Genomic DNA, 13,745 nt, shown 5'->3' on the forward strand with positions numbered 1-13,745 from the left:
TGAACTCAGTTCTCTTTGGCGAGCGTTACCTAATAGTACCTAGGTATATTTAAATACAAAAAAATCATATGCCTAATTTTGTGTTATTGTTACATATTCGTCAAATTAGTTGCTTGCAGGCATATTATGTAACAACGCAATATCAGCAGAAAATGAGATAAAGAGAGAATTTATTTCTGTAATTTGAAGAGTTACATATATAATGATATACCTACTGGTCAATAAATGACACAAGCATGAGAATATTTTTGTAACACAAGAAACTTGTTAAATCAAAATGATAAAGGCTCTAAGTCGGTCATAAGTCAATAATTGAATTTCAAATGTCGTGAATTGTACTACTATGAATTTTATGGCTTAACTCAAGTATTTAGCCTCTTGCGCGACCTGTTTAGCGCATTGTTAGTTAAATTGTAAGATCATATATGACCGTTTTGAAATTAGATCTAGAATATAAAGGTTCAAAACACACAATAAGTTCGTAGGAACTTAGTTACGACGTACCTAGTTTATGTGGAGTTTATTGTATTCGTTAACTTATGTAACCAAATATATGTAATCAATTAAAATATTGCAAAAACATCATACAAAATGTAATAGTAATAACAACACCATTATTCATACTGAACCCTAATTTGTTTCCTCATCATCATCTTCCTCGCGTTGTCCCGGCATTTTGCCACGGCTCATGGGAGCCTGGGGTCCGCTTGGCAACTAATCCCAGTAATTGGCGTGGGCACTAGTTTTTACGAAAGCGACTGCCATCTGACCTTCCAACCCAGAGGGTAAACTAGGCCCGTTTAGGGATTAGTCCGGTTTCCTCACGATGTTTTCCTTCACCGAAAAGCGACTGGTAAATATCAAATGATATTTCGTACATAAGTTCCGAAAAACTCATTGGTACGAGCCGGGGTTCGAACCCGCGACCTCCGGATTGCAAGTCGCACGCTCTTACCGCTAGGCCACCAGCGCTTATCCTAATTTGTTTCCTCAGAACGTTATTATTCACTTGCGGGTGATTCTCATCGCATTTCCGTGAGCATTCTGATTGTGTACGCAGTCGACGTCAGATATGTTTACACTTTTGCATCTCCCTTGTAATAAGGGGAAAAATGTATACATATATCTTTGACGTCGACTGTACCTATACCTAATGCTTGTGTTCGTTGAATACGACTTGAGAAAGCAAATCGAATATTACAGAAAAGTGAATTTGTGTAAAGTGTCATTCAATAGAACTTGCTAACTATGTAAACAAAAGTTACTAGTAAATTGACATTCAGTGTCAATTTTAGTATGGCGGTTTGTTTACATTGTTAGCAAGTTATATTGAATGACACTTTAGCATTACAAATGTTTATAAAAACCGTCGTGTATGTATACAAGCTAGGAGTGTATACCAGGGATGTTGCGGATGCCGATTTTTTGACATCCGCGGATGCGGATGCAGATGCGGATTTTTAAAGCCTCACATCCGCGGACGCGGATATTCGCAACATCCCTGGTGTATACATACACCAAGTAATAGTACATTACATACCTAGGGAGGTGAATTCGTGAATGCCCCAGAACGCAGGTGTTTGTGGCCCGAACCGAAGGTGAGGGCCATAAATATGTGATCTGGGGCTTTACGAATTACCGCCCGTGGTTTGTCTAAAGTTTTTTCTCCTCGCGTAGCGGGGAGAAAATCCCACTTACGGGCCTAGCATGACGTAAAAAATAATCATAGTTTGATTTATTTGTTGAGGTAGGCAGAGAAAGCGCTTTAAAATGAATGCATGAAAGATGTAGAAAATTCTTTAGGTTTAGAAATCCGTTAACAATTTTAAGTGCATCCATCAAAGAAAAGTAGATGGTGGACATGTTTTAATGTTTATTTGAGCACAAACGGTACATGTTACATGCTACCATCTATAAAAAAATCATAAACCAACACCGTTGCCAATACTTAACGGCTCATATTAAGAAAAGGAAAATACAGGATAGCTAAGCTTTAGGGGTCCGACAAATAACAAGTAGCGGACAACTCCTTGCGCCAGATGTGGAACTTAGCACTTACTAACAAGTTAGAGACCAGCAATGTTCTACCCTTCGTGCACCCGAGGCTCCTAATTCGGGTGGAGTTTCTATCTATATTACATTCTATCTACCTACAGTGTCTTAGGGCCCGATTCGGATTTTGAAATAGACATCTGTTAGATATCTTATAGACATCGCCAAGATACGATAACAATATGTTTAAGATCTAAACTGTCAAATTTGACATTTGCGCGATTCTGGAGATACTCTTGAACGATTTCCACAAGATATGGCTTAGAGATCCAATTCACATCTAATAGATATCTAAATCTATCTAACGTAAAAGTGACATTGGTTGCTCGAATTGCGCTGCAAAAGAGAACTAATTGAAATCTAAACTATAACGTATCTATAATGGATCTAATACGTGCCGTCTCTTGTGATTATCTTGAAGTTCGAATACGGCAGTTAGACAAAAATCTGTACAGCTGCTGGGGTTACCAAATTAATTAAGTTTAGTAATAATAATAAGAGTCGTGTAGTTCGGCCATAGAGAAAAAAATACACGAGTGCTCACTCCATACATCAGTTTTAGTAACAAAAAGACTATTAGCATCTAGCATCGAGTAGCAGAACTATCAGTACTGCTACTTGACAATAGATGTAGCAGTACTGATAGTTCCGCTACTCGATGCTATGTAGACACTGAAATTAATAGTCTGAACTGATGTATGGAGTGAGCACTCTTGTCTTACTATATTTCTCTATGGTTCGGCTAAGTTATAATTTATTTAGTTTGCCAATTTAAAAAAAAAACACTATCGCTGAATAATTCTAAACGATTGTTATTTTAAACCACATTGTGAACTATAGATAATATTAAACTACTAAATTCTGGTGCCTACCAGAATTTAGTTGTATGTAAACTAACCTGGTGCCTGTAAACAAACTTGCGTGTAGAAAAAGTCATTCTGATGCCCTTCGCATAGACTACTAATTATTAATTGTCCTAACACTATCACATAATCCATTTGTACCAATAGATCTTATGCAGAAAACAACTTCATTTGCAGTTGTTGTTCTTGTGTGGATGTCATTAATTAAGAGTAGCTTCGCTATGATTGGATTCGATTCAAAACGATTTTTTAAAATGGTATATAATAATATCGATATAAATTGGCATCGATTGTGATTGTACTGTTTTTACTGCTGTGGTCCGTGGAATGACTGTAGAATTTGGGTAACTGTAATGCTATTGACTATGCCAGCCATACTCCGTGTTCCGCGGAACCCTAGGGTTCCGCGACACCCCTGCAGGGGTTCCGCAAGAATTTAGAACACTATGCTTTAGTCGCCTCGAAAAATCTCACTATGCCGCCACCGTATTGTAGGGTTCCATCAAGTATTTCACTTTCCAAAAGGGTTCCGTCAAAAAAAAAAAAGATTGAGAACCGCTGGACTATGCATTAACCAGCATGAACGTAACCAGCACAACAAATGATGATGATTCGCGGTTGGTATCATATGCCATTTGAAGTACCGCGAAATCGGCTTATTTGCCCCGGAAGTAAAATTTGTCCATCGAAAATCATGAGCCAAATATTGACAGAATGTTAAAACAAGCAACAACGGTTGCACTCCGGGAGTGCCGATAGAAGTGAAAACTCACCTCACTATGATGTTACCGACGCCCGATAACACGATACATACGTTTCGCGGGGGTATTCTATTTATTTATTATATATTATTATTAGTGATGTACCGACTATGGTTTTGACCGACTAGCCGACTAATCGGCGCTCGGATGGCCGAGTAGTCGGCTAGTCGGCCAAGTTAATAATCGTTACTTCCCGATAATGATTATAGGTGAACCAGAATCTATTGAGGGTGCGCCATGTTACGGAAATTTGTTGTTACTAATTTCTAGCAATGGCAACAATTTTAATAATAGACAACATCTACCCTCTATGATAGTTGTCAATATTGACAATGTAAACATTGCTTTGTCTAGTTTCGTGTGAATTATTATTAGACTGCAATAATCATGCCGAAAGTTTTAGATTTTACAGAGAAAAAAGTTGTAAATAGTGTATATAGTTATTTATTGGAAAAAAAAACGTGCGGGAGAGAAATTTCTTCCATTAGAAAACATAACGAAATTAGCATCTGAATTGACGGGTAAGTTTCAAACTTATAGACAAATGTCACTATAGTCAGGTCGTCACGATTTGGTTGATGTCTTAATGACTGAAGAATATTTAGATCCCGATTTTGAGTATAATGTTGAGAACGAGTCAAATTCCTTGATGACTGAAGAATATTTAGATCCCGATTTCAACTATGCTGATTAGAACATATTTGGTACGTTAAATAATTTTATTTGTAAAATTATCTATATAAATTCTTACTTATACCTAACTCTTGCGTTACTTATTGACTTTACGCTATTCATTTTATCTAAATCGAGTCAGCTATTTAAGCGTAAAAACCGAAGAAATATCCAAACATCAAACTTCGCACTTATTAAAGTTGTCGGAATAAAACAAAAATCATCTGCCAATTTCCATTGTCCCCACTATACAAATTGTTGCTATATAAAATTCAAAACGAGCGCCCTCTTCACAATACTCCCAAAGTTCTGGTTTACCCATACATTTGTATGGCAACTGTAGTAGCTTTATTCAAGTTCGGATGCATTAGAAAAACATTTTTTTGCTCCTTGCGTAACGACAAGCAAAAAAAATGTCGGCAACGGCAACGGCGCAACGGCGCTTTCAATATCAACTGAAAGAGGTTCTATGCTACTGCGATGATACACCCACATAGTCATATATAGTAATTTATTTATAATATTTTAAATATTACCTATACATGAATTTAATATGAACACAAGCTCATTTTGTACCCTAAATACGTATTTGGCCAAAATGGGCATATAACATTTGATTAATATTGGCTTTTTATTTTATTTATGACCTGCTTTCTGTAATTAAAGCTGACTAATCGGCCTTTTTTGCCGACTAGTCGCCGACTAATCGCCGACTACAAATGTGGCCGGATAGTCGGCTTTCCCGACTAGTCGGCGACTAGTCGGTACATCCCTAATTATTATCATTCTCAAATAAGATCACACTTTTTCATTGACATGTTTATTTACATACTGCCATGACAACGTCAAATTATTTGAACATAGGTAAAGAGAAAAGGAGTCCGCAACATAAATGTCAAATAACATAGAGTTTTTCTTTATTGATTTAAATGCCATTTAAATTATGAGTGGCCACCTTACGGGGCTTACGGTCACGTGATCGCCTTACGGCCCTTACGGTCACGTGATCGCCTTACGCTGTCTCGAGTTTATCATTTTTTTCCCCACCTCAAAAAGTGCCTAGCGTCGCTAAAGAAGTTTTCACTTCAAAAAATGGTTCAAGATATAGCTTATTAGTTGACAATTTTAACACAGCATAATTTTGCTCTTTATTCGTCGATGTTTAATAGGTTGGCAGTTGTTATAGTCTGCCTCGTATGCAGATTAGGCATTTACTATAATGTCTAGAACTGATATTGATTTTTGTAACGGAATACAAAACAACAGACGGAGCAACGTCCAAATTGCGTTGTTATTTCATTTCTAAACTGCCTAATGGTAAAACTTACCCATTAGCTTGATAATGTAATGTAGCGCTGTTATGTATAAACGTAGAAACTTTTCAGACTACACCCACACTCCACTTTGGATACGAAAGGCTAATGTTGTTATGAAATAAATAAGGGTAGACAAAACGTTGATAATTCACTTCGCATTTTTGATAAAATATTATGTGTTGATCTTTTTCTCAATATTCCAAATAAAAAAGGCCAAGCGTGTTTCGGGCAGAATTATTTTTATCAGCTAGGTATTCTAATAACATTGATTGATTATGTTTTTGAATATTTTCTGTAATATGAGACTAACTTTGTGAAGTCAACACTCAATTACCACAAGGGTTGAGTTCAGAATTAAAAATTGTGTTTCATGTTATATTCATTATAATTAGGTATTTAAGAATAATGTACTTTATGGGTTGACTGCTTCCAAACGGTGTACAACACAGAAGTGACCCGTTGTCGTTGCCCACGAGTGTACGTTTGAAAAAAAAATGTAGCCCGAGTATTAAATATATCTCAGATGTTTAAAAACTGATATTTTCAAAACAACTCCCTTAATATCCCCCTATTGTTTAATTTTCTTCTGTTAAATTAAAAATATATTAGTAAGTTTGAAAAATATTTCAGCATGTTTTATCTATTTTTGGAAAATTTTAGCACACAATAGCAGTTTATAAGTGGATTACATAAACAATAAAAATCTAATTATGGTCACATGAGCCGAGACCAATTTACGAAAATTTGATCCTCTTAATTTTACTGAGTAGGTACTCGTAATCGTGTAAACTTAAACAAAATGTCACAAATCAGTCTCAGATATTAAATAGACTTATAATTTTTCCTCTGCGAAGAATATATTTTTCCGGACGGATAATTTTAAATAATCAAAAGGAAAAAATGAGTAAGCAGAGATTGCCAGAAAAATATTATGATCGTCCCATATTGCGACTAAATCCATACGTTTTTGTAAGTACTTACTTACGGTTTGTCACCAAAACTTGAAACAGCTTTTTACATTACGTTTTGCAGATTAACTGCTAACATTAGCAGGTAAATGTAAAGGGATCTGTCTGGTGTGAATGTTACTTACTAATCATATTGGCTTGATGACGCCAGCAAATGAAATTAGGCTTCGTGCTAAATATAGTTTAATTATACTTAGTAGTAAAATTCAAGAAACTAGTTTTGATAATTATTACGTACATTTTTTTGTTAAGTATTATTGGTAGGTGGTACTGTAATGGACTACGAGTATAATTTATGTAGTTCGTATTTTAATCAGTATACTTAAACTGTGATTATTGTGTTTGTTAAATACGTACTATCACGCTCGGCGATTGTTACGCCATTTAGGGTCCTAGCTAAATTGGTTGCTCATACTTACGCTATGGAATGTCCAATTTAGCTAGAACCCTAAATGGCGTAACAATCACGGAGCATGACTGTACAAAGTGGCCATTAATCAACTCGTGCCTTTCTATATAGAAAGTTTAACACAAAATAAAGTGTTGCATTACTATCACAAATCCTTACTTCTTATACTTCCATCGCTTAAAGCAAAGATAATAAAAGACTTCTACAATAGACAACAAAGAACCGCCAAAACAGAGACCGAAGCTGTTTCCAATCGCGACGACGAGGTCAAGCGTCGTGCGGGCAACCTGCCGGGTGATCCGTTCATAGGGCCGGTTACTCAAAGAAAATTTTGAGCTCCTCGCTTTCACGTTTTCTTCAGGCTCCAAAAAATCTTTAGCTACCACGTTGAAATCCGGTTCTTCACAAGACGGTAAACAATCACAAATTAAGCCCGTTTCATTCATCCCAGGCACTTTTAGTTTTCTCAATATCCTAAAGTTGTTTGATAGGCATTTCAATCCTTCCAAATCACAATACCGTTCCTCGTACATTTCAGGGGAAAAGTGATGAGTACAGTTGCAGAGTTCTAAATGTGCATCGATACGGCATTGGCTAATACAGCCAGAATAACTGTAGTATTTGTAAGCTATATAATTTTCTGGAACTTCATTTGGGAATCGACATTGACGAATTTCTGGAGATAGCAAAGACACTTCTGGTTCATTCACGACATTCGTTATAGAGTATATCACGTTAGCTTCTGCACCATATAGAACTGTCAACCTCCGATCGTATTCCATATTCCAGAATGGTATGTCTTCTGGTGCGTGCAGGAATGCTTCATAATCTTGTGACGCTACAATTTCTATTGTAGCCTGCCTATCTTTATTTGATGTTTGGTAAATAGGTGATTTTTCAGGACCATGTATATTATTCATTGAATAACAGGTGCCATACTCCGTTATTATTGGCTGAAAACTACCGCAACATTCGAAAGGGTTTCCATTCCATTTGCAGCTTAATAAAAAATCTTTGCATTCTGAACGAACAGCCAGACTTAGTTGACCAAAATCTGTGGGACAAAGAGGTTCGTTGTCGCAGAGAGCGAAGCAGCTGTGACATAAACCGTTGAAAAATCCAATTTCGCCGATGAATCGGTCAAGCTTACCTTTATCTCCAGGATTGATTTCCTGGCTAAGCATATATATTTTGTCAACGTTGGGTATTTCACAAAGGGTTATCGATGCAAACGTTGTGTTCCAATCTAGATAATCCGTTCTCGTGGTAAATCGAATAGTATTCTCTTGGTAGTGGTTGTAGTATCTGCGAATCGTGGCTACCGCAGCGATCCATACTTGGACGTAAATGATAAAGTAAATTAACCTGTATATAAAATGTACATCTTTCCGCATGAAATAACTTGGGCCGTGAACAGTCAGATGTTCGCAAGTATGTTGGAATCGTCGGTAAAATACCACGACGTGGCCCTTTATTTTAGACAACATTTCAGTCGCTTTACGATCGTGCCGTTCCTGTGAGCGGCGGAGTGAGAATGAATCAAAGGGATCCACGTCGTTTGGTTAAATAAGGTACGCATAAAGCACATCTAAAAGGTTTCCATTTAGATAATGTATTGTAAGCGGTATCATTGTCCGAAAAACATAATATACCTTCAATAAATGCTATAAAACAACGACAATACAAAGATTAAAAGCCTTTGATAAAAGCACAAAAGGTTCTTAAAACTATAGATAATTTATAAATGGTATTAAATATATCATCATTAGGTACAGTGATAATGATAGGTATGTTTTTTATTACACTTGCTTACACTTACGGCGTATGCGGTGTTATTTTATACAGCCTGCGTATCAGAGAGTAGATAATAGCCGATTGCTCATGATTTATCATTGTGACGTTAAAAATTCCTTTATTTTTACCTATTTAAAAATTAACCCAATTAAGTACTTACTTACTTACTCTCGTGCATGAGAGGAGGCCTGTGCCCAGCAGTGGGACGTATATAGGCTCAAATTACTTATTATAAGTACTTACCTGTTTTATTATTTTTTGTGACAATATTTTCAAATCCAACATAACTATCATAATATAATATTGCCTGGCGATCTGTCTCCCTGTTTGAACATAATCCGACACATTGCTCTCAGCCATCCTGCGGTTGACGGTTTAACACCCAGTACCGTGCTCTGCGAAATACAGAGTATTTGTCTTTACACTTTGACTAAATCCACTTAAGCCAAACTTCATGTGTGTGCGGAAGTTAACGAGGTAAATGTTAAGTATATATTAATTATATATATGATATAAAAAGTTTGTCCATTACGTAGGTACCACGTTTTGTAATTCTATATTGTGTAGATTTATTAATGATAGAACTATATCGCTCGAACTTATAATCATGACCATTAGTCATTCTTATTTCAATTGTTTAAAAGCCCAGTTCTTGTTGTTCTCCACCAACAGTTCCTCCGAACTGTCATCCCTCTTGTCCGCAATTGTTTTGAGTCCTGACAGTAGGATACTAGTACACTACATTAATCTTATCTTTGCCCTGATCCATAAAACCACGTCTCGGTCTTCTACGGCCTCTTATTTCTTTAATGGTTCGTTCTACTATAGTCTTTATATAATCAACGTATCGTATCAGGTGCCTCAACAGATTGTCTGGCCTCTTATATTATCAATCGTCTTTAAAGGATTCTATCCTCTGCTGCTAAATCATAAACTTCTTCATTTGAGTAAAGGTACAATATAATGTATATTACAAACGGCGGCAATAAAATGTTCTTCACAATAAAAATGACATCTTGCCTTTGTTATGGAGGTATATCATAACAAAATAATCCGAAATCCATTTTGTATACAGACTGCAGCGAGCTATTTCTGAGCATTTCACGTTTAAGTGTAAGGCCTGAGTGGACGCTCGAGTTGGGCGTGCAGCGGGGCGGGGCGTGCGGCGTGCATGTTAAACAAATGCAAGCGTATAGGAGCGGCCTTAGTGTACGCTGCTCAAATTACTTGTGAGCCCGACGCCACGCTGCACGCCCCGCCGAACGCTCCGCTCCGAGCATTCACTCAGGCCTTACACTAAGCAGTGAAATCTGTTATTTAATTAGCCTGCTTAGTCTCCAGGCGTAATTAGAGGCTCAAACCGCGTTCTTAGTGTCATCGCGACCTACTTACCAAATCCGTACACATTTCTAACAATCGACTAATTAGGTTACAGAAAATTATGCGATCTGAATATTAATGCTAACAAAGTTATAGAACACGTACTATATAATACCTTAGGGAAAGGTAGAATCTTGGTCTAACTCTACGTACGTGTCGTACGTTGAACAAAATCTCTGCTCGGTATAATCAGACATCAGACGTGGTTGTGGCTCGTGACTGGCCCAGGCTACTTCTTATTAAAAAAAAAAAAACTTAATTCGAGCATCTCGGGTCATTAAATACAGACAGTGCAGCTCTTCACTTCCAAGTCAAGCCCATAAACTGCATGCTGCTATAATAGCCTAAAACAAATTTGATAATTGTACACCTATACCTATTGCATAAAAAAGAGAATACTATTACCTTTCGCCTTTTGCAAGTTTTACGAACCATTACATTTTCTTCCGACAACATGATCAAAAGTATTTCTTTTATGGAGGGCTTCAGTATATAACTGATAGGAATATACTACACATATCAGTTATGTATATTAATAACTTTTGCTTTTGGAGGGAGGCCTAAAGTTTTAGTTTTTATTGATTTTACAAACGAATCTATTATATCTATATCTATATCTATCTACTACCTTTAAACGAGCAATTCTTGTATATTTATTTATTTATATGTATATATATTTCGTGGATCTCGGAAACGGCCCTAACGATTTCGATAAAATTAGTTATATGGGGGTTTTCGGGGCCGACAAAATCGATCTAGATAGGTCATTATCCCTGGGAAAACGCGCATTTTCGAGCAAAGACCCAGAGATGTTTTCTATTATATTTATTATAATTCTATTTGATATAATGAAACGAATGCATGCAAAATGCATTGAAACCAAATATATGACCCAATATCCGAGACGATTTGAGCGCAAATCGATTTCTAGAAGACTTTGAGACAAAATGACGACTTACTATAAATTTAATGAAGCAAAACACTTAAATTTAATTTAATTATTAATTTGGAAATATTAATTAAATAAAACAAAAGCAAATCAAGTGAAATAAAGGAATAATTTTGTTACGATATTCGGATTTAGTCGTTCGCTGTTTATAATTCAAGCGACGGCGACTTTGTCAAAAAGTTACATGAATTACATGATGTACAGTACTATAACTGAACTACATTATAGCAGGCGTGGCTCACTCCGCGATTTCGTCGCTTTGCTTTAGATAGCTAAAAGTACATCCGTTCCGCTCCAATTTTCGAGAAAGCCATAAGCCGCGCGTGGCGCTGTCGCCACCTAGCGGCCATATCTGTGCTGATCGTAACTGACGCGTTTTGTTAGAGAGTGAGTCTTCTGTACCTAGTACTATTATTTATTCTGTGATTATAGGCTGATTATAGGTACCTACGTAGAGACCTTCTAGATTTCATATTACAGGTAATAACCAAAATGGAATTCTCAATTATATACACCAAGTCGGTACATTTTTAGGGTTCCGTAGCCAACATGTCAAAAACGGAATCCTCATACTAACCAAGTTTTTTTATTTTATGTTAATTTAATAGCCTGTCTACACTATCACACGCATTGGAAAACTGTAAAGATAACTGTGAGATTTATTAAATAAAATAAAAACCGGCCAAGTGCGAGACGGACTCGCGTACGGAGGGTTCCGCACCATCAACAAAAAATAGAGCAAAAAAAATCGTGTTTGTTGTATAGGAGCCCCCCTTAAATATTTATTTTATTTTATTTTTAGTATTTGTTATTATAGCGGCAACAGAGATACATCATTTGTGGAAATTTCAACTGTCTAGCTATCGCGGTTCATGAGATACAGCCTGGTGACAGACGGACGGACGGACAGCGAAGTCTTAGTAATAGGGTCCCGTTTTTTACCCTTTGGGTACGGAACCCTAAAAATAAAAAAGTTATGATACTGATTATTAAATATTGTGTGACGATAACTTTATTGTTAGTTCTCCGAAGCTGAGTTTTGAATTATTAAGCTGTAACCGGCGCTCGTTGTATACAAGAACTCAGTTTGTACCGAACATAGATCGTACAAAGTGCTATCTAACTCATAGACTGCATAAGCCTGTGTAAATAATATGACTAGCAATTTGCTTTAGGCTTTCAATGTTTTGAAGTGTGAACGTATCGTGAAATCAATAAATTGTTTAGGCCAGTGTTTTTCAAACTTTATGGTGTCACGGCCCTTTATTACCACTAAAATTTTTTCGCGACCCCCAAACCCCGTTTCTACGTTTTTCTATCTAGTACCTATAACAAATTTGGAACCACAGACCAGTGTTTGGAACGCACCTTTCACTCAGTTACATATGCGTTTTGGCTGAATATCCCCATCTATTGCCATCTATCCATCGTCTGCCATATTTTTTTTGTATAAAAAATCTCCGTGGGGAATTAATATCTGAATATATTCCGTTACCCGTCCCGTCCTGTCCGTTACATGTTCCGTTTGTTTCCACTTTTAAATTTATTCTAAGCTTAAAAGCATGTTCGCAGACGTTTTTGCTTGTTGAAAATTAAAATATTCCGTTACTATTGTGACTCCGGCTCTGAATTTCTGAAAAAATCAGCTCGTGTGTGATATGCCTTATAACCCAACTTGCATACTTGGCTGGGCACGTGGCGTTGACCGGATGTAGTAAGCTATTATAATAATTTATTATGCACGTAGTATGCAAAGGACGGTATTTTAGTGCCTATTTATGTAATAGTGTAGTTACGTACAAACGGTACAAACTATTAATTAATGAGCAATTTAAATACCTGTTTAACCACAAACAAAGCAAACTTAGTGTTTTCTAATAGCTTAAGCTTGAGGTTTAAGAACACATGTGCCAAATAGTGGCAGTTATCAAATAAGTCTTGATACAATAGTGGTTACAAAACCAAGCGCAAAGGTATTTACTATTTAACCGTATGGATTTCTGAATACGTCTTAAGCTTATAGACTCGCTACATAGGTAATAATGAACTATCAAGGTGGTAACCGACCGGTACGTACTTAGAAATTTATTTTTATTCATAAAAATATTCAATTCTTTTACTGCAAATATTACTAATAGGTAATAGAACCCCGCCGCATGGAAAGAAGGGATCCGTTGATTGTTAATGTGAGAGGCAAACACAGCTCCTCGCCATTTGCGAAGCAGGAAAAAACTCTTTTTACGCATAATTTACGAAAATGGATGGAATGAAACCCTAAGTTAACAGAGGGTAAGTTTTTTACCCTAGTATTTAGCAATGAAATACTGAGCTAATTGAATATGTTTACTTTAATATTTTATATACTTATGACATTATTTACGAGATGAATATTATCATCACGACGAAGTTTCACCACTGTAAAAATATATACAATGATAATTATTGCTTAGTTTTGTTGGATAGTTTTATCACGTACTATGTTAGCAAAAAGAGTTCCAGTATCGTTACAAAAAACGGGCCAAGTGCGAGTCGGACTCGCGCACGGAGGATTCCGCACCATCAACAAAAAATAGAGCAAAAC

General features: G+C 36.5%; 2 protein-coding genes and 1 long non-coding RNA gene across 10 annotated transcripts in view; 1 reads left to right on the forward strand and 2 right to left on the reverse strand.

Moving 5' to 3' along the window:
• The window catches only part of LOC134650180 (uncharacterized), a 207,586-nt gene that overhangs the window by 144,062 nt on the left and 49,779 nt on the right, over positions 1-13,745 (reverse strand). The gene's annotated exons all lie outside the window — the stretch shown is intronic.
• Positions 1-13,745, forward strand: part of LOC134650363 (uncharacterized) — a 282,213-nt gene that overhangs the window by 116,487 nt on the left and 151,981 nt on the right. The gene's annotated exons all lie outside the window — the stretch shown is intronic.
• Positions 7,165-8,746, reverse strand: LOC134650222 (sodium channel protein Nach-like). Its single transcript, XM_063505165.1, has one exon. The coding sequence runs from the start codon at positions 8,526-8,528 to the stop codon at positions 7,197-7,199; it is 1,332 nt and encodes a 443-aa protein (XP_063361235.1). The 5' UTR covers positions 8,529-8,746; the 3' UTR covers positions 7,165-7,196.

This window comes from Cydia amplana, chromosome 8, assembly GCF_948474715.1.
Source record: "Cydia amplana chromosome 8, ilCydAmpl1.1, whole genome shotgun sequence".
NCBI classification, from domain to species: Eukaryota; Metazoa; Arthropoda; class Insecta; order Lepidoptera; family Tortricidae; genus Cydia; species Cydia amplana.